This window comes from Sciurus vulgaris, assembly GCF_902686455.1.
Source record: "Sciurus vulgaris genome assembly, chromosome: 9".
In the NCBI taxonomy this organism is placed as follows: domain Eukaryota; kingdom Metazoa; phylum Chordata; class Mammalia; order Rodentia; family Sciuridae; genus Sciurus; species Sciurus vulgaris.
This window is the reverse complement of record NC_136469.1, coordinates 49,197,191-49,224,817: the sequence shown is the minus strand read 5'-3', so window position 1 is coordinate 49,224,817 and position 27,627 is coordinate 49,197,191. Positions and strand designations below refer to the sequence as shown.

Genomic DNA, 27,627 nt, shown 5'->3' with positions numbered 1-27,627 from the left:
ATAGCACATTGTATGCACGAAGAAGCTAGAGCTGTGATACTACATGAAGTGATGAACACTTTGTTATCACATCTTGATCTGAAGCTGTATTCTCTAGGAACTAGCAGAATGGTGATGTCCAATTAATTCTAGAACATGGTATTCCACCCAGACGTGATGCCTGCTGAGTCTCTGAAAAACCTTGTTTACTGCATGTATCTACCTCCATCTGCCTCCCAGAAATTCAGGGTAACATCTGGGGGAGGGAGAAATCACTGAGAGGTTATTATAAGCCAGGCACTGCATTTTACATAAACAACTATTTTGCATAATAAATAAACCAATTTTTCTTAAGAGGTATAAGTATTTTCTGCAGTTTGTTGGCAATGACTTCAGCATTACATCTCTTGCTTGCACTCACCTTATCTTTTTATTTTGATGGGGGAGGGGAACTGAGGATTAGGAAGAGGGAGAACAACACAGATAGAGAAAAGGAGTCACCTTCCTATTCAGGAATTTGTTGAGTGCCTGAGTCACTAATGTTTCCAGGTGAGGGCACAAGAACTCAGGAGGTGCATTATCTTAAATTCTTCGGTCAGTTCTGTTATCTTTTGCAAATACAGCGCATTTGGCTGGGCACTAGTGCATAAGTTAGTGCATAAGTAACACTGTTACTTTCGATTATTTATGTTGAAAGAATCACATAAGTCAGAGTCAGCAAAAGGCAGAGCCCAGGCGAATGGAATGAGAGGTAGGGTCCAACCAGAGCCTGGGATTTCATCGCGGTCCACAGGCCAGGGCTTGCGCTTGGTCTCAGCCTCAGGGGTGAGGTCCAGTGCCTTAGAGCCACCCACAGCGCACCTCCCCCGCCTCTCCAGTCCTGGGTTCCGAGGTTCCTACTGCCACCTCCAACCCACCCAACTCTGTCTTCTAAGATCCCACTCCGAAATCCAGGGATGCAGCACTTCTTTGGCCCTGAGGGCAGGGGCTCCTTCTAGACTGCAGCTGTTCCCACCAACCTTTAATAGGAGACGAAAAACTGTTCCAGATCTTTCTCAAATACGAGAGTAAGGACATTCGCTTGTTTTAGTAGTCCTTAACCACAGACTCCTCAAGGAGAACGGTTGGCTCATTAACCCTCATCCCTCCAACCCCAACCTGTTCTCAGCAGCCTGCGGCCGAGTGGTCCCTGGGAAGTGGCGGCTCAGAAGAGACTTGGGGCAGGAACACAGCCCGGGCTGCTGAAAACGCCGAGCTGGCTATAGGTCATCTCTCCCAGGATCGGATAGATGATTCATTTTTATATGTAACGTTTTACCCTACTCTATAGCTCCGGTAGGTTAATGTTCAATCCCCCGGGCTTCCAGAGACAGTAGAAGAAGGCAGACAGGGGTGACTCGCTCAAGGTATATGGCCGCTCCGGAGTGAAGACGCAGAGGCCCGAGAGAGGGTGAGAAGGGATGTTGCGGGAGGGCTCCGCCTGCCCGAGACTCCCCTGGAGAACTCTGAGAGGGGAGGGAAGCTGTCGCATGTACTGCCCAGGCCATCAAGCGTTTAGGGAGGCGCAACTAGAAGGCCGCGCCCTGGTCGGGCCCGGACCGCCCAGGAGGCAGCAGCTCAAGCCCCAAGCGGCGCGTGCGGGGGATTCCTGAGCATAGCACAGGGGCCAGTGCTTCTCTCCAACTGGACCCCAAGGCCTCCCGAGCAGCTCCAGAGAACAGACTTCGATGACCCGGGTGCCTGGGGCTTCAGGCTAGGGACCGCCGGCGGGAAGTGGGGGCGCGGCGGCAGCTGCAGATTAGATTTCAGTTTTGTTGTCTCAAGAGACACGCAGAGTGACAGGACCCAAGAAGGCGACCCGGAGGTGTGTAGGTGGCTCTCCCGGGTCAGCTTTTCCGACTGCCTTTGGAAATACTGTCAGGGTAAAGGGAGGCAGGACTTCTTAGAACCGCTCTTTCCCCATGTCACCAGCCAAAAAAATGAACATTAAGATTAAACAGGTGCTCTGGTTAATAGAAAGCGGGAGGACGGGATTGTACCGGAGTTACGGTTCAGGCGGCCAATGAGGCCCTGGGAGAAGCCGCCCGTAGGGGCTTGAAGGCCTGACCGCTTGGCCCAAGAGGAATGCAGGCGTCCAGAAGGTCCTAATCAGCTGTCCAGAACCTGGTGCTTGGCAAATTGGCTCATTTACTCAGAGGAAGGATGTTCGGGACTGGACAGCTTAGATTTGGAAGGTTGGAGCTAGGAACTGCGGCCCAGCATTCGCAAAAGGAATTTTTTTTTTTTTCCATGTCAGAGAAACAGATAAACAGGACACCACCTCATCAGATAAGAAGGGCTCCCTCGATTTCAAGAATTTCAAAGGGGTTGGAGGCTCTGAGGTCGGTAAAGTCCTGTAAATGAACATCGCCTGAGGCCCTGAGCCCGCAGAAGAAGGGTTTTATTTCACTTTCTTTTGTTTGATATTATTTTATTTTCAAACAAAGTGATCTGTAGTCTGAGCCTAGGGCTCTGGCAGGCAAAGCGCCTTCCTTAGCGCTGAGGATGGCCTGCAGGGTCTCCACCTCTGTCCACAGCCTCCCCTCCCCCTTCCCCAGCGCCCGCACACAGCGGGGTGAGGCTGTCAAGTCAGCGAAACTGGCGGTCAACCAAATGGAGGCAACTGCCTGAAGTGATACCCCAGAAGGCCGGGCTAGTCCTTCCGGGCTAGTCTTTCCGTAGGGCAGAGGCAAATGCCATTAGGGTTCTGTTGGGTGCAGTAACTCCACCTTGCTACCTACCCAGAGAAGCAGAATTGTTGGACATCACTAGTCTGAGTTCCAAATCACATTCGATACGGTGCCCCACCACTTTCAAAGACAGGAGGGATGATTCTAGGTCTCATATTCCAGAGCGAGGAGGAAAAAGGTTCCTACCCTGAACTTCGAGTCAGGGGGTTCCCCACTGAGGCAAACTGCTGGTGCAGGCACAGAAGCTTTGCTACTTCAGAACCGAGGACGCTTTGATAGAGGGAGTCTTGGGGCTCTCAGGAAAGCACCGCGTGCCTTAATCTTGGTACATAAGGTCCCAGCCTCAGGAGTCATTTTCTAAGTTGCTAGAGCAGGAAACAAAACAAAACAACAAAGCAAAACAATGCAAAACCTTTGCTATGGACAAGGACAGTAGAAAGGGAATAAGAGGAGAGAAGTGGGGGATGACACCTTATCCCCCACCACCACGGGCAAGACTAGGAGAACTAGATGCTGAGAGATCCATCAAAGTCATAGAGTGCAGACCCTGGTCATGGAGGGCCCATTGAGTCTGAACTTCTCTTGCCCCTCTGAAGAAAGAAAGAAAACAACAACAACAACAACAACAACAACAACAACAAAAACTGCAGTCCCACTGCACTGTACCCAAAAGTAAACACCTTTTCCATATAGTCAATGAATGATTTTAAAGTGGTTTTTACAATTAAAAGAAATTTAGATGGTTCTTTGGGCCTTTTTTTGCTGAGTAACTTCAAGTATATGTTTCCCTCGACTGCCTGTGTTTATAGTGGATTGTTAGAAAAGGAGGAGCAATTTTTTAAAGGCAATTAAATAGAATTAAATATATCTTCAATGGGATATTTTATTTTTAAAGGGCTTCCCTAATCTTCAAAGAAAATCTAAAATCAAAATTTGCATAAAGTGCATAAAATACTCCACAGAATTGAATTAAGTTATGCATCCCAAACACAATGAATTCTGTTTTCTATCTTTTCAGATAGAAAGTCAACAGTGAGACGTTCACCTCCAGGGAGGAGGTGGGTGCCAGAGAAGGGGTGAAGGTGATAAACTTTTAAGATCAGAGTAAAAATTTCCTTGTTTCATCTGCTAAAACTGAAAAGGTATGTATTAACAATAGGGTTTCTTTTTACAATGGATTACATTGTTATTTTTAAAAAAATCTCATCCTGTATTACTATTTTATCAAATTCAGTTAAAATGCAATTGTTGGAGAAGACAGGAAGGGAAGGGAATCTTTAAAAAATTCCTACCGAATATCTGCTACCAGAATTGCTGCCGTTCACTGCGAAACCTTTTCTCTCTTAGCAATGTTTCTTGTTACATTAACTGCAGTTCGTGGAAGGGGAGGGAGATGACGGAGGTGGTTTATAAATCAATCAATAGGGAGTCTATATTCATAAAGGCCTCTGATCCGATTACACCCGCTCCTTTTTTCCTGCTCTCTGAAAAAGTTAAATCGGTGAGTCAGGGACTCCCAGCCTAGTATGGGTCGCCTGTGGGCGGCTGGAGGCCGAGAAGCCCGGGCGACGGCGGCGGGGGCGCCCGTGGATTAGGATGTGGATTGCAGGACAGACCTTTGTTTGGTCACATTCGCGACAGAGGTTGGGGGAGGGTTGCCTTCAAGATCTCACTAGATTTTTATAGACTCGCCTTAAAAGGATTCGCCGCTCATCACAGGGTTAATTTATGGGGCTTTCGAGGAATATTGGGACTTTTAAGACACTGTTTGTTTTTTCCCATTAATTTTTTTTGTTAAACTCCTAAAAGAACTCCCGGGTTTCAGCACCTCATAGGAAGAAGGTGGGGTGGAAGAAAACAGGCCAAGGAGAAGAGGATTCACTTCCTAATCACAGCGCCTAGGGGGCCCGGGTTTCCCAAAATATCTTTTACAATTCAAATTATAACCAAGTTGTAGACATTAAAACTCGGATTTGGGAACGGAGAGAAAATGGAGATAAACGTGGGCTGTACACACCTTTCCCCAGGTCTGCACCCATCTGAATTCGGTACTAGGACAATGAAGAGTTGGAGGCTGTGATTTTTTACAGTTTTTTTTTTTTTTTTTTTTATGAAATAAAAACCCGAGGATAAGCGGAGACACACAGGTGGGAAAAGATTCGAGTAACAGGTGGGGGAGTGGGAGATAGGAGAAGGCCCCTACACTGCGGATGTTCTGCGCGGGCTTCCTGCCCCAGGCCTGGCGAATCTCCCCACGCGGGCTTGGTGGGCGAAGGTGAGCAGAGGCCAAGAAACCTGTGCTCCGCGGGCCTGACCTCAAGCTCGCCATTTTTTAACCCAAAAAGGGGAGGTTGGTCCTCATGCTATAGATTACGTTAAAGGTTCCTATAAGCAGTTTAATACACAACTAGCTCAGAAATCATTAAGAGACCTAAAGAAAGAGAAAAAGATACCCTCTAACTCACCGGTAGTAAGTGTTGACATGCAGCAAAAATCGATTGAGTGGAACCGAGGTGGTGGATGGTTGCGATGACTGGAGGGGGATCCGGCGTGGGAGCAGGAGGGGTCAAGAAGATCAACCCTACAGGCTCCGGAACAAGGCTTCTCTCGCTCCACGGGAAAAGGAGGCACGACCTGTCGGGCGAGCAGGAGTTGGGGAGTGGGGGAAGAACCTAGGAGAAGGTAAAATTCTTCCTTATCGAAGTCCAAGGAAAACTGAGGTGATTGAAAAAAGGCCTCAGTTCGGTCCCAAGTCTCCGCCTCCAGCCTGTGCCACTCCAGTCGGGGAAGTGACAACTCTTCCCAAACTGGACTTCCATTTCCCCCCCTGCAGATTGATTGATTTCCTCAAGTAGAGTTCCATTTGAGCAAACAAACTAGGCCGAGATTCACCTCTACCCAGCGCTCCAAAGTCACCCTCTGTCTGACCTGCAGGAGACGCAAATTCTTCCCTCAGGTCTTGTTAGCGCTTCTAGCCTGGATCCCCAAATCCTTCTCCTAGTTCCTTCCCCTCCCCCTCCCCCCTCCCCGTCCCCTACCAGGAGGAGGCGTGGGGAGGACCGGTGGGTCCCCGGGCTTCAGAAGCCAAAGTCCGCCAGTGGGGACCGTTTTCCTCTCCACTGCTCTCAAGTGAACAACAAGGACGGAGGTGACCCTCGTCCAAAGGGCTTCTATCTGCCCCCTACTGCCGCGTGATCCCGACACCAGTCGAAGGCAGAGCTTTAAAAAGAGAAAGAAAAAAAGAAAGTTAATGTGCGTCGAGCACTGATCTTAAATCGGGGACATTATCAAAGATCTCCTTAAGTGGCAGCAGCAGTTCCTTGCAGAACAAAGACTCAGTGTCTGAGCTCCAAAAGCTTCTAGGTAAAGTTTCAGTTAGATAAAAGCAACCTAAGCGCAAAAACACAGGTTTTCTCGGCTCCAAAAAAACAGCGGCTACTTTTCGTCCTCCATTCCCAGGCATGGTGTTTGTCCTCGCCCACGGGGCGGGGTGGGGCGGGGGTTGGGGGTGGGGGGTGGAGGTGACAAGAATAACAAAAGACCTCAGTACTCTTCCTCCTCCCCCATAACTCTCCTAGCGCCACGGTGATGAATTCTTTGGGAATAAGTCCTATTTGCTACTATTTGTTAAGAAATCAAATTTCACATTAAAAAGAGAGAGATCTAAAAGCACTTATAAAGGAGGTTCGGGTGGTTAAAGTTCTTTTAAACACTCTCAGCAAACTCATTCCTAGTTTAGATGTCAGAGGAAAGGAGGGAGGGCCAGGGCTGTAATTCATCTTGATTTGCTTCATTGTCCTGCAGTTTGCAAACTATAATCCTGTATAATTTCAGGAACAAGCAGGTTTAGAATTAATGGGTCAATATTATTTAAAACAAAACATGGGGAGCATGACCTTTACCTCAACTACATATTGCTCGACAAGACTCAGGAAACTGCACTCTAACCTCTCAACCCCTGGGCTCTTTGAGAAACTGAAGGGCTGTAGTTATTAGAAATGGTCTTTGTTTCTTTTAATGTATCCACAGGATTTTAAAATAGCAATGCAATATAACATGAAGGATCTCTCTACTTAAGCCTGAAAGATAAACGCAGAGGCCTAAATATTTTGAACTGGAGGTGTTTCCACGTAAATTTATTATAGATGTATTCCTTCTAAGAGGAATGTATATAAATGGTACATGTATATATGCATACACATTTCTCCAGGACAATGGACTGGAGGTAGTTTCTCCTCTGTTGGGGTGGACTTGAGAGTTTCACCTTTTTTCTTTTCTATTATTTGCTAGCATAATGGAATCCTCTGGGTTTAAGCCAAAAAAATTTTTGAAAGACAAGACTTTGCCATCTCCTCCACCCACAACTTAGCCCCAGGAGTGCCCCTTTTTTTGATTTTTAGTTTCTGATGAATGACTCTAATTTATTTCTACTAAATTTAAATAAGTACTGCCACCTTGTATGTTTTACTGGGCAGGCAGAGGAAACTAGTTTGTTTAGGAGGCAGTGACTGAGACACCTTGGCCAGGTGATAGAGGAGGGGAGAAAGAATCCAGACCAATTTGTATGCAGTATATTTTACTCCCATGAAATAAAACACATTTTTCATATTTGCTGAAAAGTAAAACAATAATATTGTACGAAATGTTATACACAGGGTAGGTTGTACATAGCAGTTTCAGAAACATCATTGCATCCACCAGAGAAACTATTCTAAAACTGATATTCACACATTTTTATAATAATATGTTAGAAACATACAGTGTGGCATTTAGTATATACATTCCCTTGCTCGCAAGCGAAAAATCCTAATCGCTTCTGTATAACATGCTTTATTTTAAAGCCTAACCTTTAAAAACACTGTTGTGATATTACTAACAATTGCTTTTATAAAATTAATTTGACATTTCGATATATATACATCCTTTCAGTCATTTTAATGTTAACAATGCTAAACTTAAAAAATAACAAGCTTATAGTAATGTTAAAATGTCATATCCAGTCAAACATTTGTTTGTGTGTGTGTCCTTGCAACTGTTGGAAATACTTCTAGTGAAAGATGTCAGACACTGAGGACTTTCCTTTGAAAACGAAGGCGCTCTCTCTTTAATTCAGTGGTTTCCTTTTCTCCTTATATCTTCTTTTTCTCTTCCTTTCTTTAGTGCCCACGACCTTCTAGCATAATTCCCAGTCTTTCAAAGGCGGAGTTGCCCGATCCGGCACAGTCCTAGAATCCCAGTGCTGTGGGTGCGGCTCACACGGGCCTGTCCACTGCGTACTGGCAAGCACTCAGGTTGGACGCCGGGTTCTGCACGCTGGCGTAGCCGAAGCTGGAGTGCTGCTTTGCTTTCAGTCTCAGGCTGGCCAGGCTCGAGTTACACGTGTCCCTATAAACGTACGGAGGAGTCGGTGGCGCATAAGGACAGGCGGGTGTGGGCACCGCGGAATTCAGCGACGGGCTGCTCAGGTTGTTCAAGTTATTCAGGCTATTGAGGCTGGAGCCCGGAACGCCAGTCACCGCTGAGGGCACCATGCTGGACGACATACTCATGGACGAGATGGAGTTGGGTGGGGAGAACATGCTCTGTGATGACAGGGGATTGACGTTCATTGAGTTGAAGAAGGGGAAGCTCTTGGTGGACAAGGAGGCTGACGTGAGGCCCTTGGCCGCCCAGTTATTGTAGGAATAGCCCGGGTACATGTCGTCGTAGGGCTGCATGAGCCCGTTGAACTGAGGCCCGAAGCCATTCTTGCACAGCTCGGCCTGCTGGTTGCGCTCCCGCTTTCTCCATTTGGCTCGGCGATTCTTGAACCAAACCTGGGAACGTAAGGGGTAGGGGAGCAAACAGAGGCCACAGTGGGGATTAATAAAAAGCTAGATCACCGAAAGCACCAGAGGCCAACCCTCCTCCAAACGCGCCCGCGATTCACCCTTGCAGCCAGGCGCCCCATGCCGCCAAAGCCCTCACTGTTTCAAGTCCCAAGCCTCGGTCAGGGCCGGGAGGCCCCGCCAGCTCCGGCCTATGAGCCTGAGTTCTGAGCTGGGCCACAAATCCCAGTCGAAAGCCTAGCGGGCTGCGGGTCGCTTGATCACTAACCCAGACCCTCCTCAGGGGCCAAAAACACTTACTGTAAAAAAAAAAACGAAGGTCAGCCGGCTGTCTGCCCAACCCTTCCCAGACCACCTTGCAAATTTGCTTCTACTCCAAAACCACAGACCCAGTGATGAGGACAAGAGGCTGCGAGGGCACCGGAGTACCCTCTCCGCCTCCCACACAGTTCCTCCCCTCCAGGACCTCCACCGTCTTCCCCAACCCCTGGAACGAGCTCCTTCAACAAGACCCAGAATGCGACACCCTTCCTCGCCTAGAAAAACACCCAAATAAAAAGCATAGGACCACCTCCTCAACCTGCTCGTTAAACTCCACGACCTAGTCGTGTTAAACTCCAAGAACCCAGAACCAGCCAGTCTCTCCCTCCCCCTTCCTTGGTTCTGCTTCGTCTCACACTCCGCCCATCTCAGGCCATTCGGGCGTGCCTTGTCCACCTCAGGCCTGATCCCAGGCTATCTTTTAGTTTTGCAGGCGGCCGACCAGGCCAGCCAGCCCCCACCCGCGTCCGGTGGCCCCGCCACAACCCCGCTCCCAATCCACATCGCGCCCACCAGTCTCCCCAGACGGAGTCTTTTGTGTATTGGAGTGAGGCCTGGCCCGAGATTTCCGAGCTGACACCGGTGATGTTTCACATTACACATCTCCGCGGGTCCCAGCCGCCTAATCCGCTTTTTTCCTTTCTTTCTCGATTTCCTTTTTATCCCCCTTCCTCTTTGCACCCGACTGCTATAAAAAGCACGCCTCACTCCCACTTGGCTAAACAAGTAGCCGCTGGAAGGAGGCAGCTGGAGGGAGCAAGAAGCCAGCGTACGGCTGCAGAGGACAAGGGAGGGACTGTGGAAAAGCGGGCGGGATGGGAGGACTTCCCCGAAGAATGCTAGAAAACCCACCCAACTGTATTTTTATTTTAATTACTTGCATTTCTACTCTAGGTCTTTTGAACTTTGTCCAGGCGAAAAGGGTACGTGCAAGGCCCGTTCTCCCAATGCTAAAGAAGGCTAATGGAAGACTGACCTCGCGCAAAACACGCGGCCCCAGTCCCAGTTCTGGTTCCGGGCAGTTAAACTAAAACTATATCCAACTTCATCCGGGCTCTTTTATCTACCAGCATAGCCTTATACTCTGCACAAACGCCTCCCAAAAGTGTCTTCATTTCCTCCTGCTTGGAAGCACATTTGGTTTTTTTATTCTCTTCTTCCTTATTGTTATCTAATGTTTTCTTATTTTTGCTATCTTTGCTCTGAGAACTTTACTTTTCTACCCAGAACACTTTTGTTCTAAACAGCAAAGCCTCTGGATGCTGCTTGGTTCTGCTTGCCGCTTACAGAATACTGACAATTTTGGAATTTTCCACCGACCAGCACAAACCAGGATGTTGCTATTGGGTACTTTTTTTTTAAAGCTCATTTTTGCCATTCCAGATTTGCTTCAAAGTTAAGGTAAGATCTTTTTATAAAACTACGACTGTAATTTGGAGGAGGGCTGTATCAATATTCAGAGTTCAACTCCTAAGAGAAATAAACCAAATTGGAAAGTCTTCTTTTTTCTCTTCCCTTATAAGTATACTAGCAGAAAAGTAGTAATACTTTGCTTCCTGAGATCACAAAACCAGGGAATAGTGTCTGAAAGAGACCTAAATGGCTAAACCCCCGCGAAAAGACCGTGTGAAGAACTCGAGCCGAAGAAAGAAATGGCTGAGCCAGGCGGGGCGTGAAGGTTTCCCAGGGAGGGCCAACCCTTGCGTGTCTAGCCGGGTTTTCCTTGTTAAAGGCACACAGGTTGGAGCCTGTTCGCGGCTCCTGATCGGGAGGGATTTTATTAGCTCTGGTCTGGCGACTGAAATCCGGGAACACAATGCCCTTTGCAGAGGAATGCCCACGCGGCCCAGCTTGGGAGGGTGCGCGATGGCGCGGCAGTGAGCCGGTGCAGCTCCCGGCGCCTGCGCCAGGCAGGCAGCTCGGTCTCGGAAGGGGGAGCTGTGATTTTGGAACACCGGCAGCCGCTAGGCCTTCTGCCTTTGCAAAGCTGCTCCCCACCAGCGCCCGGTGGGGCAGCGTTGCCTTCCACACCCTTCCCTGGTCTGCGAGTTTTCCAGCTCAACAACGCCCTCCCCTAATTTCCCAGACTTGGGTCTTGCTCCTACCCGAACTCGGGCTTCGGTAAGGTTGGTCCACACCGCTATTTCTTCGCGCGTGGACATGTCTGGGTAGCGGTTTCTCTGGAAAGTGGCTTCCAACTCCTGCAGCTGCTGGCTTGTAAAGTGAGTTCGCTGCCGCCGTTGCCGCTTCTTCTTGGATGGGTCGTCGGCGCCCACGTCCTCATTCTTTCCCTGCTGGCTCTTATCTTTCTCTGAAAACGATACACACAAAGGTTCCGGTCAGCTTGCCCACCTGCAACCCCCAAACTCCAACTGGACCCGGCGGCAGAGGCCGCGAAAGAGCTAGGTTGCTGGCAGAGGGAGGGGAGCGTGCTCAGCTACTCCGCGCGGCAGGAAGCGCTGCATCTACGGGGTGTGCAGAAGAAAGTGTGGGTGTGTGCTCCCCATCTCCTCCCCTCCCCCCGGCGCCGCACGTTTTATTTACATGTTTATCTCAGCGAGGCGGCACATTCTTTTTTATAGCCTGTGCTTTCAAGTATATTTACACACCTCTACGCAGACACACCAAATCTCCTGGGACGCGCACACTTGGGCGCGTCTTTACAGACCCCCCTGGAAGAAAGCTCAGATTTCGATGCAGTTTCAAGAAGTCTAGGGAAAGTAGCTACTGGGATTCATTAGGTTCCCAGGTTCGCTAGTTCTTTGGGAGGGGGGTGCCTCTTTGTAAGGAGCATTTGAGTGGGTTCAGAAGTACTTTTCTAACGAGCTGAAAACCGAGAAAACAGGGATAGAGGTGGAGTGGCCTCTGAACGTCCTTGAATGGAGATGCTGGAACTTTTGTGATCCAGGCAACAGAAATGAAGCCAGTGTATGAAGTGGGGTTGGGGGGGGGGGGGAGCAGAAATTGCGCGGCCACATAAGCCAGGCCAGTGGAGGTAAAACGAAAAAGGGACGGGGTCATCACAGCCCCGGCTTCCGGAAGTTCTGCGGCCAGTAAGCAGAACGACCACTCCCACCACATCTCCCCCCGGAGGGACCGACTTCCTCGGGGGCGAGAGGGACCTGGCGGCGCGCGGCTGTTGTGCTAGAGTGTCCGCCGGGCGGCGCGGCGCCTTACCTGCGGCCTCCGGGCTGGAGGTGTCGGAGATGGTGTGCACCTCCAGCCTGTGCTTAGAGGAGTCCAGGGAGCGGGGTTGACCTGGAGCCAGGACCGAAGCCATGGCTAACGGCTGGGGATGGTGACTGGAGGAGGACGAGGAGGCGGCCGACAGCTTGGTCCCGGCTGCTCGGTGCTCCAAGTGCAGCGGGCCTTTCATGCAGTTCATGGACGAGGGAACGCACCGCCCTACGAGTCCTGGGCTACGGCCCCGCCGAGCCCCCGTGGCCGCCGCCGTGCGCTTTGGATCGCGCTCTAGGCGCAGAGATTCCCCGCTGTGGTCCCTGCGGGCAGAGTCAGGGGTCGCAACCCCTGCTGAGTCCTGGAACCAGGTCGCCCCCGTCTCCTTCAGAAGACTCAAGCGAAAGAATCCGGCAGTCGATAGTCAGAGGGCAAACGGAAACATGGGGATGTGAGCAGGAGATCACCTCTTGGAGCGTCTTTGGGGAGCAGGCTTCCACGCTCCAAAGTGAAACAAGAGTGGGCAAAGACCCCCTTCTTTCCTCCCTCCCTCCCTCCCCCAGATACCCCTCCAATAAGGAAAGCTAACGCCGATCACTCTCTGCCCGCCCCTTGCGCCAGCCCTGACAGCGAAGTGTCAAGAGTGACAGGGACAGGTAGCTGATATTAGATCCCCCGCGGCTGCGGCAGCGGCAACGGCAGCGACGTAGCCCTCTGAGCACACCCTCCGCTGAGCGCACGCACACCCCTTCTGGCCGTCGAGCTGGAGCCGGGCCCTGCCGCCGCTCAACTCCAGGCACCCAAGCGAGCGACGGACAAGGTCTGCGGTTCGGCGCTTCTCAGTTGGCCTAACATCTTAAAACCAGAGGCGGGCTTCCTGGTGGCGAGACGTCACTCTGCAGCGGCCCTCCCCAGCCCTCTCCGCCTCCGCCTCCTCCAGACCCTTCGCGGGGCGGGACTGACGTGGCTTCACACCAATCACCAGGCCCCAAGCCGCGGCTGAGGGACTGTCTTTTCTGCACCTATCAGCAGTGTGGGGCCGGGCTAATTGCTTGTTGTGCCCACCCGGTCTACACAGGCACGCTCCTGGGAGTTCTGCTCCTGCCCGGCCAAAGACAATTCGACTTTTAGTTAGGACCCTGAGGTTCAGAGATGAGGGTAGGAGTCAAAGACTTGGGAGAAAGGTGCAAAAGGTCAATGTTGAGGGCTGAAAAGTACCAGATCAACAAGGCACTCCACTTCCCTTTAGTGTCTCACTACATCCATTTCAAATAGAGACCCCTCACCCCACCTCGCCCCGTATAGAAAGGAGACATGCTACCTAAAAACTACACAATGTTAAAAACATCAACAAATCAGTGTTCCGATCTTAAATTTTCCAAACTGCCTGTCAGGTGAATGCCGCGCTAATCTGAAGAAGCTTTAGTTTAATTGCAAGGAAGATAAAGGCAGGCTAATAAATTAGAAATCGAGAAGAAAATGGACCCGGCAAAAGAAAATTACCTTGACTTTAAACGAACAACTGCTTGGTGGTTCACTGTGGATTTATACAAGAATAAAAAGTCGCCTCAGATCACGTCCTCTGTAATGCTTATTAGTCCCCAGACAGAAAACACAATAGAATAGAAACCCTAACCCAGCGTTTTCAAAATGCTGAAAGCTTATCCATTCTACTTAACGTTGATTAAGACACATATCCCAAATCTTTCAAATTCCTTGTATACTGTATTAAGCTCGTCCTAACCCGAGAGAGCCATGCTTTAAATTCGACTCTCTTGTTTACTTTATTATCAATCAGATTCAAATCCATAAAGCCTGTAGAATCAACAACCTTGAGCTAATTATATATAAAATATGCTTTAATGAATTTCCATACAATTAAGAATGTTGTCAAATAACCAATTTCAAGGATAATTTTTGCCATTTTCTTTTCCTAGGGAGTTCAAGCCTGTCTTGAATCATGAAAGTGCAAGCAGGCAGAGGCAGTAGCATGAGGGTTAAGGGAGAAAAACCTAGAATGCTCAACTAGGAAAAGCAAAGCCTTATTCATTTATATAAAAGAAAACAAAACAAGAATCACCTTTGGGGTCATCAACTCTTTAGAGCACTATTCCCAAAGAAATTAAAGCAAGAAATCCAAACATTCAATGTAATTTTTGAAAGTCCTTTAGTCAGGCTGGGGATATATAGCTCAGTAGTACAGTGCCTAGCATGAGAGGGCCTGAGTCCCATCTCCAGCACCACAAAGAAAAAAAGTCCTTTTGTCCCCCAGCTTAGGTCAGCTGAAGAACACAAAGTAATCTCTCCTGGGTTTCTGCATTGGCGATTGTTTTATTGTGGAGTTAGTGTTATCATCCCTGAATGTGTATTTGTTTGACATTACAGTCAATGATTTGCAATGCCAGTATGAGGTATCTTCAGAAAACTCCCTCCTTGTCCTTGTTCACAAGATTGGGAAACTTACTCAGTCTGGGACTAGGCAAATGAAGCTGACTACAAATCTATTTGCAAGATATCTTCTTCCTCTGCTCTGATGCCCCCCAAACCCTATTTCCCCCGATCTAATTACTCTTGAGGACAGTTGGAGGAACCAAATGAGAACAATTTTTCAGTCTCTTCCCACCAGTATCATCCCATTCTATGATAAATTTAGTTACTACGGGAACTTTCTTCATAGTAAGCTTTAAATCAGCATTTCTAGTTTTAACCTTTTATTCCACTTTACCCCATTTTACGCACACACACACACACACACCTGCTCACAGCAGAACACGTCTCTATGTGACAGGTCTGCATTAACTGAGGCTCATACATCCAGCTATATTAGGTCCTGCAATCTTATCACTAAATTATACATATTACACCAGCAGCCTGTTGGTAAAGAAGGTTAAATTAATTTACATTCTGCTCATTATCTGGTGCTTAAATGACGCATTTTATCCCTGAGATTTGGCGGAGAATCTCCTTCTCAGACCCCACAGCGTTTCACTGAAGACAATGCTCTTACATTTGTAGTGGTTTTTAATCTGATAAGACTCTAATTTGCTTAAGTCTTTTAAATAAGGGTTTTAAATGTTTCTAGCCGTTTTCTTATTGAATTTCTTCTAATTCCCTCAAGATCATAAAGTATATGTGTAAAGTAAATATTTTCTTCCATTGCACTGTCAGCCAATGACCTATAACTAAGTCAATATGAATCCAGTTCTTTTCTGCCCAATGTGTTTACTAATCATATTCCACTTTCTTCTTTAAACCTCAGGATAGCTGTGGACCCCACAATCCCATGTCCCTTAAACTTCATTTCATGAAGAGACTACATCACGTCAATGAATGGAAAAAAATTCTCTACTGTAGTGAGCATACTCTCTTCCTTGTTTCAAGATTCAAGCCCCAGAGACGCAATGTTTTTTGTAGGTTTGGGGTGTTTTTCAAAACTCCTTATTCTGGAAAGCTGAGAAGCTCCACAGAGTCATAGAGATTTCCAAACCCATCTCTTATTAAACCCACTTTTTTTTTTTTTTTCTTTAAGTTCTGGTGGCTCTGCTCTTCTAAAGGAACTTTCATCATGGTAAACTCACACATGTGAAGGACCACAAAGGGTCTCCAAAGTGGGTGAAAAACCCAAGTAAGTGACAGCACCTTAGTGGTGCCAATGTGTGGGAGATGTTGAAAATGCTGGGGATCTGCGGGAGGCTGAGAAGCCAAAAAGATAAGGAATTTAAATTGTGTGGGTCCACTTAAGTCAAGAGGAGAGTAGACATGAAGTCAAACGTATAACTATATATGCCTATATATATATGTGTGTGTGTATATATACACACCTCCAACAACTGATTCAAATTGAGAGTTCTCTTCGCATTTTTTCAGCCAGAGTTTCAACCCTCTCCTAAATCTCTTAATTACTTTACACACTCTGAGCAGATGAGACTGGGCAACACTCTTCCCAGGACCAACAGGGTTCACTCCACCCATTGCAGGAAAACACCAAAATGAAAAGCTTAGGTGGGGAAAAGGAAATGTGTGGTAGAGACCAAGAAGTGCTTTTCAATGAAAACTCTAAGGTGGTAGTGGTGAGCAAGTTTGAAGATTTAATCTGCATAACACTTGTGTGCCTGCACGTGCAGGCACATGCATTGGCAGCATAGATAAGGAAAGAATTGTAAATCAAGAAATATTATGTATTTTATGAATTCAGTATTACTGTGATCTCTGGCTGGAACCTTCTTGATTGACTCTAGAAATTACTATGACTTCAGCTTCCATCACATAAGTTTTCAATCCAGAGAAAAGCAATGTGGCCTCTGCTGCATGATCTCCTCCTAGTGCAGGTTTGAGCTTTTGAGTCTAGGAGACATATCAAGGGCCGACTCAATTGGGGTTTTTTGCTTACTCTTTCAAAGAAAGACCCTCCAGGAGGGAAATGTGTGACACGGGGTCAGGCGTGTTTTGAGCTGGTATTTGCCACCGATTACCAGTCTTAAAGTCTTATTTAATTTCACACTCTTTAGTGTTAGTTGCGCAAATTCCCTCTGGCCATCGGGACGAACCTTTGGGCTGGGCAGTCACTCTCGTTAGTTGCAGCGGAGTATGGGCTGGGACTTACCCAAGCGATCTCTAAATTTTGGAAAGAATCTGTCCTCAGCGCTCACCCGGAAGATGGCTCAATTAGATATCTTCCTGAGCTGTCAGGCTCTAGAGGGGCGGGAGTCCTGCCCAGCCCAGGCCAGTTCAAGGACGAAGCCCGCCCGGACTCAGCTCACAGCCACGTGATGTGCGATGAGTGTGTGCGCTGGCCGTGCGAGGCGCAGAGGTCAGATGGAGACCTTGCACCCTGCCCAAGAAGTGGCCTTTCCTCCTCTCTCTCCACTGCCTGGCTTCCCCGGAAAACAAACCAAACTAGAAAAGGTTCCCTTCCCTCCAGAGCCATGAAAATAACCCAGAAATTAAAAGCTTCTCCGTGGCTGATTTTTCCTATTTCCTTAATGGAATAAAAAAAGGTGCTGGTTTGTTAAAAGGGTAGGATTCTTTTCCGAATCAGATGTTCGTAGATGTACTGAGCAACACCCACCTTCCCTGGGTCCCTGCAAAGGACACCTATGTTTCTAGTTACTCAACCTCTTTAAGTTTGGGGTGACTAGCTGCGGGGGGTGGTTTTCAGTATGGATGGGAGTCCCACCCTCAGTGAGAGAAGAGAGGGATTGGTGGGGGGAGTCACTGAAATGACTAGACCAATATATATGCCCGCTAACGTCTCTTCACAAATTTGCCTGGTAAGCGCTGTAGGTTCAACATGCGCTCATTTAATCTCTGGAAAGCAGCTATTTAAAAAATTAAAATAAGGAGAACAGTCTAATATACACGCGTTAGAGGTATAGGGGAAGAAAGAATGGAGGGAGAGAGAATGAATGAATGAATGAATGAAAATGAGATTAAACATAGATACCTAGGATTGGAAAAAAAGAAGCGGCAAGGGGTTAACTGAAGTCACTTTTTAAAAAATAATTGGATTAAAGCACCTCTCTCTCTCTCTCTCTTCTTCCTTCCCTTTTCTGTATCTCTCACTCTCCCTTCTTTCTGTTTTCTCTCTCCCAGACATGCTGGTAGCTAACATTCAGCATTAGTTGTCATGGTGACCATAAATCACATAAATCCAAAAATACCCACCTATAATCTGAGATGAAGCTTTTATTTCCCTAGCGAAATAATATTTTAAAAGCTGTCAGCTGACCAAAAAAAAAAAAAAAAAAAGAACCCACCTCATTGTCGTAACCCAAGTAATATATTACTTCTAAAGGTTTAAATTAAAATGTCATCCTGTTAAAAACATGCTGGGAGAATCTTGGGCACTCCTTGTGTCAGATCCTCACAAAGAAGATCTTCACTCCTGATGGTTCTTTAACACACATATTTTGCACGCACTCTCTTCTTCCATTAATTTCTTCCATTAATTTCTTCCCTTCCCTCTCAAAGACTACCTTAGTCCTCTCAGGCTCTATGCACTGGATTATAAAAGAATAGTATCCTTGTAGATCAAAAAGAAACCTGGGACAGTGCTGAGCCTTTTGGGACCTTGTGTGTTGCTCATTGGTTATTGATTATTTCCCAAATGAAAGATGGGGGCTTTGTGGGTAAAGATGTTTGTAGGACCACAATGCAGGGGGCAGCCTAAAGGACTTAAGAAGAAAGGCAGAGAGGAGGACAGGAAGGGGAAAGGTTGAGTGGTAAAGAACTGAGCTGGGTAGGTAGGTACTGTGGTTAAGTCTTGGCCTAGAAATGATAGGTATATTCTCTGATTTCTGGCTTTTTCTCCTCCACAAGGAAACTTTTCCAATTGGAGACCCTGGGGAGGGACATGCGGTTGCAGTTGGGCCTTTTGTCTTCTACCTTGGGCTTGTTGTCTTTTGCCTATCTTGGATTACAGGGTATTCGCCTAGATGAAGAGCCATTAATTACCCATTCAGTCAATATTAGGAAGACGACAAAGCTTTTTACATAGGATTAAGAAGACATCAGATTGTTCCATTAGTATATTCCTGCTCACGAATAAGCTTTCGTTATACATTTCCTTTTCCCCGGAGTCGCTCTAACAACTGCTGCATACATTAACAGCGGGCGGTGCGGAATAACAGCCCAACCAGCCTTAAGAAACTTTGCGTGAGGAGTCAGTAGCCAGTTTCGCGATCTCTGAAGACTCTTTTTGACAGCCGGGATCCACAAGGGACTGACTACCTTTGGACAATCGGTAGTTTCCCCGTTGGCCAGGAATACGGCAAAGCGGAGAAACGGCTTCTGCCAAAAAGCTGCAGATTGGATGGTAAGGTGGTGGTGGTGGTGTCCCAGAAAAGAAAATGGAAAACTCTTCTTTCTACCCAGCTCTCCTGCTTCATTGTTTTTTCCTCAAGCCTCATGCATCCTTCAGTGAGCACTTGTCTTTTCCTAGTCACAGGAAGAGCCCTCCAAATCTCCCTTCTGACAACTCAGGGTCCAGATCACCACCCTAGGGCCACCATTTTGCTTTTTGCTTGAGACATCTGAGCTGATCTCTTTGGTATCCGTATTAGCATTAAAGTCGCTTCATAACCGCGAAGGAAAACCGGATTATTTGCTTTCAGGGGGAACATTAGGCGTCCACGTAGCACGTGCTAGGCAAACATTTGCTGATTGAATGGGGGCTGAAGGGGGAGACTGCAGCCACCAAGAAAGTCAGCGTTAACCCGAGTCCTCTGAAAGAGCCTGGGACCAAGCTGCCACAGGGTATGGAGGTGTGTGTGTGTGTGTCCCGCCTGGGGTGTCCCCAGGGGCCTTGGAATTCCCCAACCAGGGGGAGAAAGTCTACACACAGCAGTCTATGGCACACTTTTAGCCCAGCCATTCTGCCAAAGCTATTTTAAAATTAATGGCTTTGCTGGGGGGGGGGGGGGGGGGTGGGCGAAGTACATGCTCCACGTCAAAACGCAAGGCCAGGCTTTGGGGTCAATGGAGCCCCACAACGCAGTAGAATTTCAGCCCGGATCCTCGAACCACCAACCTGAAACTTTTTAAGTCATCAACAGGGATGCGTCAGTCCCCTTCCTGAAGGTCAAGGCCATTTTATGAGTTCCGCAAAATGGGTTTCTTTCCGGATCCCCAGAGCAAGAAAAGTCAAGGGCCTCTGTTCTATAGGATGCTCTCGGTGGGCCCTTGCACCTTTGCGGGGCGGGGTGGGGGGGAGAGGGGAGGGGTGTGGGAGTAACTACTTAAGTTGCCAACCCGTCCTCACCCGCTTACACGCAGCCATACCTCTCCTAATCCTCTATCAAGCCCCGACTCCAACAGATATTTCAGTCACCTCACACTCCTTCCTCAGGTTTCCAGGAGCTTGAGCCTGGCTTGGGGTCTGCCCAATGGGTATCAGGAAAGGGCCTTTCTGGGGAAGGGACACAAAACCCGGGACTCTCAGAGGTCTCTCCTGCCTCTTCAGAGCATTTTTAGTCTTCAAGGAGGATATGGTGTTTATTTGTGGGGAAAGGAGAAGGTATGCCAATAATAGAGCATCATGGCTTCAAAAAGAAATCGTATGCCATTGTAAACCTTTTTTCTTTTTAAAAGCAAAGAAAAACTAAAATTTACGGGAGATAAATATTTTTGTTTTTAAAGTGGGGTGGCCAGGAGTTTGCAGGTTTCTTGTCACTTTATAATCAGTAAAGAGTACTTATTCTGGCAACCTTCCTTCAGAGATGCTACAGCTTTGCCTATTGATGTGTGACAGTTTTTCTTTACCGGTTCCCTAAAACCCAACAAAGTCAAGATTTTCATCATTTCTTCCCATCACATGCCTCTTCTTAATTAGTGGCACTAACATGTTTGAGCAGCATTTTTTTTTTCCTTCAGTCCAAAAGGTAGAAAGGAGACTTTTGACAGTGTAGGCAAAAGAACATTTAACATGCACCAAAATAATCCAGGCCTGAAAGTAATGGTTAAGAAAACAATCGTTCATTATTTCTAGGTTTCGAGTTTGTTTTTGTTTGGTTTTTATTTTTTATTTATTTATTTTTGCTAATTATCGAAAGGGAATGCCTAGCGCCACCTGTGACCTGTGCGGGCAGGACTCTTGACTTTCAGACCTTACTGCCCACCTAGGAGGACCCTCTCCTATTCTAAACTTCTCCTTGAAGGGGCCCTTCCTTTCTCAGCTTGTAAGGAGGTCACCCGTCCTCAGAAACCATTCCTTCGGTCAACGAAACCCGGGGTGGGGTCGGTGAGCGGGGAGGAGACAGACTGAGCTTCCTTGACTGGAGTGCAAGAAACGTCAGCCTCTGCTAGGCGGAGGCCCACCCGCCCCGTGCGAAGCAAGACCCGGGAGCTCCGTTGATCTGTGGAGAGCTCGGGCTGCGCCTGCACAAAACATTTTCTCCGAGAGTCAACGCTGTTCTTGATTTTTAACCATATTCCAAACATTCTCCGGTCTAATAATTTATTTTTATGACCGATTATCAAACAGAAGAAGAATTTAACACAATCTTAATGACAGAAATCACCCGACATTATCTCTGCATTGCCCCCATTTAACCCCATGGGGTTAATCCCGGACAAGTGAGCGTTTAACTGGCCCAGCAGGACGACTAGCGATATTGTGCAGTGTAGGGACCATGAAGCTTCAGATCGCTTTAGACATTGTATTTCAACAAACGATGCTTCCCCCCCTCCCCTCGGAAACTCCGGGAAGCCCAAATATAGGGCCTTTGTTTTCTTCTTAGGAATTGCGTTTGTTTACCTGGCAGGAGTCCCAAATCGCCCCCCTCTGGCACACATTACATTTGTATCCTTACACTTTAATCCGGAAGGAGGGAGTTGGGGCGGAGGGCTGTGGGGGACTTTATCTCCTCACACTATCAAAGGTCAACAACCTCTTAAGGCTACGTACTTATTTATTACGAAGCCTGGAAAGCCCGGAGAACACTAAATTTAAGTTTTTAACGTATTCCAAAAGAAAGCCTCCTCTCATCTTTACACACACATATACACACACACACCCACACAAACATACACAAAATTAAATGACAAATTTCAATTCAGCGGAGACCTGTACAGTGGGTTAAAGATATTTTAACTTTTTACACAAGCCTACGGATTTTGCGCGGCAATGTCCCTTGACTCGTCCAGGGCGAAACTGACCAATCAAACAACGACATCACCAGAACCAAGGCCTGGCAACCAGCACAAGCAGGCAGGTTCGCGTCGTCAGGGGCGCTCACTCCATTCTACCCTCGGCTGCTGCGTACAGTTGCTGCCCGCAGGCTCTTCAGCGCTGTTGTCAGAACCTCAACTCGCGGAGGCGAACCTTCGCCAACACAATTTTCCTGTGTTTGCCTCATGCGATAAACTCCGCACCCACAAACTTGGGTGGGGCATTGCTGAAAGCCTCAGGGACCGGGTGGGCCCTGGTGGTTCTGCGCGCAGTGGGACACGGCGAGCGACAGAGGTCGCTGTTGGACCACTTTTCCACGCCAAGCTAGAGGCACCGAAGTGCGCTGGGGAGTGCATGAAGGCTCAGACCACAGGGAGAGAGGAGCGGGAGAGGTGTTGGGTCTCAGGAGTGCAGTATAATTTGGGGAAAGGAAGTAACGTCCCTGGGAACGGCTGCTTCCCGTTCTAACCAGAAGCTAAATATCTAAATTCAAGCAGCCGCGGCGCCGGGTCTGGCGGCCTCGTCTGCTTGCGCTTCACCCGAGGCCCGGAGTCCCGGAGGCGGGTGCCCAGCTCGCGGCCTGCGCTTCCCTCCCGGCCTTACCATTGGCGCCGGGATGCTGCCGCGGGAAGAGCTTGCTGCTCGCTGCCTCTTTCCGGCTCTCAGGAGAGTCCGTGAACTCGACCTTTTTGATTTCGGAGTCTTTGGAGAAGAGACATTCAACGGCCGCCGGCTGCACGCCTGGGCCGTGTGCGCGCGCCCGCCCCACGTGCAGTGGAGAGGGACGCCAGGGACCGTGGCCCGAAGGAGCCCGGGGCGGGTTGGGGTGAGGGTGGGGAGCGAGGCAGGACGGAGGAGAAAGAGGGACAAAGAGCAAAGACCCAGTTAGAGAAAAGAGCGGACGGCATTCCCATCCCCCAGACCCTCTGGCAACCCAGCGAAGAGCGGCGTAGTTTCTCCGCGCCTCCCCGGCTGCCCGGGGCTCCAACCCGGAGAGTGTCAGGACATTCCGCACGCAACACGCTGCTTCCTCTTTGCCCACTGCTCCCCAAAGTCTCCCAAAGGAGACACCGTGGGCATCCCGGCTCTGATTTTCTTCCTGCCTAGACGGGCCCCTCGGAAAATCGCCCCTCGCCGGGGCCTCGCTGCAGAGCCCGGGCCCTCTCGCCGCCTTTGAGTGACGCGGTCTCCCGTCCATTGGCCCAGGACACTGGTCCAAGGCCAGGAGAAAAGGACTCTTACCTAATTGCACACACGCCGACACTAGTTTTCGGCAATTGGTCTCCATTCCCAGTTATCTGCAAAACAGAAGAGAAGGAGGGCTTTGAGAAGCTGCAGTCATCGAACTCACAAGGCTCAGAGGAGGCTACCTGTGGGGAGGTCAACATCAATTCTAGCTGTTATGCGCCGATTAGGTACTACGCCTCAGACATGTTCGCGTACCTGACAGTCTCTGCTTGCCCAGCGGCATCTCCAGCTTAGCCTCGGTCCTAAAACCTCTGCATGTTTACCAGGAAGGCATCTATTTACGGAGTTGCAGGGAACGGGCCCCAGAGGCAAGAAGCCCATAAAGCCACGGAGTTCAGGGAGACTGTGGAACTACTTTCAAGGGTATCTGTGTTGTAGAGCAACCTTAAGCATATACACAATTTGGGAGCGGGTGGAGACGACTTTTTCTTTTTTGGAAGGCCACCATTCAGCAGTGTTTGTCCGTTAGTTGGAGCTTCGTAAGCACTTGCAGAACGTCAAAGCCAACTTGCTCCTGTCCCAGAGAGCAGTTTCCCTCCGTTTTCTACAAATTCTGAAAGGAAGGGACTCTTGGCCTGGGGTGTTCCAGGAGCAAGCTGCCTTTGGGCCTCTCCTCTATTAGGAACCACTTTTCCATATTTAGCCACTTTTCCCTGGAGATACTCATCCGGCCATTTATTTACCCTAAAGTATGATTGAAGATCGCCGAGAGGAGAAACCGAGTGGACTCAGCGAAGCAGAGGAGGGAGATCAAGCTTTCCTGGAGGGTTCACTGCTCGCCAAGCACGGAGAAAGCCCTGGGGCAAACTGCTCCCCTTGTTCTTTCCTTTCCCCTTCAGGCAGGCCAAATCTTTCAAATTTCTAACCACAGCGCTTCGAGCCAAGCGTTTTAGCGTGCACCCCTTTCTTTGCCACAGGCAAACCCGGAGAGATGGGTGGCGCAGAAGCTCATTTAGAGTCAAGAAAAGAAGTCCTGGGCTCCCCAGGTCCCTACGATCTCGGTTCCTACCTCTCTCCACGCTAACCAGGGTATGCTAGCCAGGGGTGGGGGGTGGGAGCCGGCGTTGCGGGGCTGGCGGAGGGGCAGAGGCGGGGCAGGGAGCTGTGGGCCAGCTTCTAGCCTGTGTCTTGTTTCCCTGCTTCTTAGCCTCTCTGGGAGTGAGCCTGGCCCCAGGGACCGCTGGCCAAGGTCGCTGCCTAGAGGAGGGGCTGCCCGGTGCAGTAGCGTGGGCATCTGAGTGTGGGGTCCTCTTGATGGTTCCCCCACCAGCTATCGAGCACTCGGGCAGGGACTCTGCGGATCCTTGTGGGCCTGTGGGCCCAGAAGTAGCAGTTTGGCGGCTCCAGATTTAGTGATTCTGCAGTAAAATCACAGGATTAGTCCCTGATTGAGATGTCTGTTCGTGAGATATTACAAAATTCATTATCACAGCTTTCTACTAACTCGATATGAAGTAACACAGATGGGATTTTATTAGTCCAGACTTCAAATGTTTACTTATGATAATTTCAGGGGAAATTTGCATGTCATCATCATTTCGATAATCTTTTTTTTTTTTTTTTTTTTTTTTTTTATATGTCTGAACTGGCTGCATTATTAGCCGGTAGCCAGAACATTGCAGATGGCAACTGCAAATAGTTTTTATTTTATTTTTTTTAAGGACTGAAATATACAAAAGAAAAAGATCTGGTCTCTGGGTGTAAAGTCAATTATTACACATTCTCCCCCCACAGCCCCGTGCTTCAGTGCTGAAGACCAAACAAAGCAATACAAAACAAATCTTCAAGAAATCATAGGGTTCCACTCTAAGGACTGAAAGGAAGGTCAAGGCATGTTCCTTAACTCACTCCTACGTGTCCTTGTGACTTCAGGATTTATTTTGCAGCAAAAAGCCCCAAGACCTGCATTTTGTGCTTCTTATAATGACCAGGCCTAATAGACAGGTTCAGTCTAAATAACTGGGGAAGAAAAATTTTTGAGACCTTCGATTCCTGTCTGCTAATTCTTAAGCTTGTCCTGTTAAGACAAGTCTGTGTGACATATTTCACTGCCAGACTTTGGGACTGGCATCAATGGCTAATCTCACAAATTGAGGATGTGGGACTTTTCACCCCAAAAGTTCATGTCTTGTTGGAATGTATATGCCAGGCAGTCTTATTCTGATCAACTTGTGTTTTACATTATGACCACACGAAAGAGCACTCCGCAGCACCTCGCTGGCAAGGCTAAGAAATATAACAGTTTAAAAATAATTTTCGTTGATCGACACAAAAATGAAATCAAAGGAAAAATAGTTCTAATAATTCCAAATACTTTTCATATTTCTCCCCTTCGCATTTACTTTGTTACTCCATAACAAAATCTTTAATGGAAAGTTTAAAAAAAATAAACAGGAGAACATGTGTTTTAAATGAACCAAATTGGTGAGATTAGCCAGTAAATTAATTTGCAGTGGATAATCATTTAAGGAAATTAAAATATTGATTAATACAGTTCCATATTTTACCATGTGTAAGCCTTTTTAAAACTAATATTGATGCTTTAGGAATATCTGGAGACAAACATGCTCAATTTAGGGGACAAAGCACCTGAATAATTTAAGTGTAGTTTTGCTGAGATAAAATAAAACATTCCATAAATGAGGTGACTCAAATTTTTGGGGACTGTTTGATTATTGAAATCTTATTCTTATTTCATGTTATGTCAACAAAAATCCTCAATTTTGCTTATATGCTTTGTTTCTCTGACATTATTGGTACTTGAATTTTGATGGATTTCCTCCAAAATGGAAGTTCATGTGATAAAACCATCGTTAGTTTTGATTAATGAGCTAAACAGAATGCAAAGAACTATCTCTAAAGCAGATTAAATTTTCATAAAGATATTTTAGAATGTGAGTTCCTGTAATTTTAATTTATAACAGTAAAAGTTTTCTCCATTTAGTTTATTTTAATAAGACAATACTCGCACAAAGAGAGTAAAAAAACAGCACTCTCTGATAGTCTGATTTCTAAAGTAAGGTGATTAAATTTGGAATAAAAGAACATTTTTCAGGTTTAGAATCATATATTTTTCTTTAGTCTCCAGTTGGAAAATATTTCCCTCCCCTATTTCCATTTAAAATGTCTCTCCTGAAGTGCAAGATTGGAGTTGACTGGTGATCAATTTAAAGGATTTATAATCCAAAGTAATTGTTCGAGCTTGGCATCTAGGCCTGGCTCCCAGGTAATTCGTTTGGGCCTGAGAGGTCACTAACTGCCAGTTAAGATGGAATCTCTTTTTCTAAAGTGTAATAATGGGAAGAAGGCTAATCTTCCAGTAGCTGAAACTTTGTACCGGGCCCTTTATCTTGAGAATGCTAATCCTCGGCCTGAGGATTTGTCCCTGCCGTGTTGGCACCGAGATTTCAGGGAAGATACCTCTTTTTAAATGCCAGCCATGGTCTGGCTTCCCACTCGACTTCAGCACCCCGTAGATTGTTAGTGTCTGTGACTGGGGACGAAAGGAACAAGGCTTTGCAAGATCTGTTTGCCAACTGCCTTACCTCGGGGAAAACGCAGCCCCTAGCGCCACAAATCACCTACGGTGAAGATTCTCCAAAGTGGAACAAATTTCCAGACTCGCATTATCTCACATCCCTGCGGGAGAGATGGCCTCCACTTACCGGCTACCGGGAGAGAGCTGCTGTCTCCGCGTCCCACCGCTTCCCAGGACGATTTCCAGGAAGAGAAGCTCGGGCTGCACGGAAAGCGCCCGAAAGCCGGGCCTGAGAGGACTGCAGGGCTCCCGAGGGTGCTAAGTTCCGAGAGAGTCCACGGGTGCGCTGGAGGCCTCCGAAATCTAGCAGTCACTGGCAGTTTTCTTTCAGCTCCTCTCCGGCTTTCTCGCTCGGTCTCGCACTCTCTCTCCCCTCCCTCCCTCTCATCCCTCTCTCTTCCCTCAGCTCCGACTCTGTGTGGGGAGTGACGTGACGTCAGCAGAGATTCCACCAAACTCCACTGCACAGTGGCGCGCGGGCGGGCGGGCGGCTGAACCCGGCTGTGCGGCGGGCGATCAAGGAGCGAGCACAGCGCTCCGGCAAGCGCGGGGGGGAGAGCGCAGGGGCGACGCAAAGCAAGGCAGGGGAGGGAAAGGGAGGCCGGCGGGCCGAAGAGTCCGGAGCTGGAGAAAGAGGCCCGGAGGCAGAAAAGAGAGGGAGCCGGGCTGGGCTCTGGGACAGGAGCTGACTGTGCAGAAGGAGCACGCGCTCCCGCAGTGGAAAGGAGGACTAGAAGGGAGGGAGGATGGGATGGAGAAGAAAAAGGAATCTGCGCCAAACCGGGAGCCCTAATAAATCAGAGGGGGAGGGCCAGGGCGTGGGGAGACATAAGTCTACTCCTGGGGGAATAAATCAGGACGGCTTGGAAAGACGGGACGGGGAAGGTGGCCCACGAAATGGAACAAAGGACACTGTGCATGGGTTTGTGGGGCGAGGCGTGGGGAGTGTGTGACTGTGTGCCTATGTGACCTCCTTTTAGGCCTGCAGGATTGAAGAAAGAGGTCGCCGCAATGAGAGGCCAAGTGGGGGAGGGAATTGAGAGACTGACAGAGAGGGCAGGAATGGAATGGAGGTGAGTGGGTGGGGTGAGAAGGGATGACTAGGGAGAATCTGGAAAAATGGGGTGAGTGAGGGAGAAG

At 48.2% G+C, this 27,627-nt stretch overlaps 1 protein-coding gene and 1 long non-coding RNA gene across 5 annotated transcripts; both read right to left on the bottom strand.

The window, feature by feature from the left end:
- Nucleotides 1–1,413: 1,413 nt before the first annotated feature.
- LOC306669207 lies at nt 1,414–6,175 on the bottom strand. 2 transcript variants are annotated; one of them, XR_013766056.1, is made up of 4 exons: nt 6,099–6,175; nt 5,747–5,927; nt 5,174–5,342; nt 1,414–3,073 (listed from the first exon to the last, which is right to left on the bottom strand). It is a non-coding gene; the product is annotated as an uncharacterized lncRNA (long non-coding RNA). The 2 variants fall into 2 exon arrangements; XR_013766057.1 differs by having other exon boundaries at nt 5,747–6,169.
- A 1,092-nt stretch (nt 6,176–7,267) lies between these two features.
- On the bottom strand, nt 7,268–26,859 carry PITX2 (paired like homeodomain 2). 3 transcript variants are annotated; one of them, XM_079153558.1, is made up of 5 exons: nt 26,615–26,859; nt 22,944–22,999; nt 22,305–22,442; nt 10,963–11,168; nt 7,268–8,524 (listed from the first exon to the last, which is right to left on the bottom strand). In XM_079153558.1, exons 2-5 carry the CDS (start codon nt 22,987–22,989, stop codon nt 7,961–7,963), a joined length of 954 nt encoding a protein of 317 aa, XP_079009684.1. In that variant the 5' UTR covers nt 22,990–22,999; nt 26,615–26,859; the 3' UTR covers nt 7,268–7,960. The 3 variants fall into 3 exon arrangements, with proteins under 3 accessions (XP_079009684.1, XP_079009685.1, XP_079009683.1); XM_079153559.1 differs by lacking the exon at nt 22,305–22,442; XM_079153557.1 differs by lacking the exons at nt 22,305–22,442; nt 22,944–22,999; nt 26,615–26,859 and adding an exon at nt 12,035–12,564.
- Nucleotides 26,860–27,627: the final 768 nt, after the last annotated feature.

What these genes read in the sequence shown, in the direction of transcription:
- PITX2 (XM_079153557.1), bottom strand. Translation starts at nt 12,242, where the DNA reads ATGAACTGCATGAAAGGCCCGCTGCACTTGGAGCACCGAGCAGCCGGG. An exon ending in CTCCAGCCCGGAGGCCGCAG is followed by an intron (nt 11,169 to 12,034) that starts GTAAGGCGCCGC and finishes TATCGTTTTCAG; the next exon opens with AGAAAGATAAGAGCCAGCAG. An exon ending in TTACCGAAGCCCGAGTTCGG is followed by an intron (nt 8,525 to 10,962) that starts GTAGGAGCAAGA and finishes TTACGTTCCCAG; the next exon opens with GTTTGGTTCAAGAATCGCCG.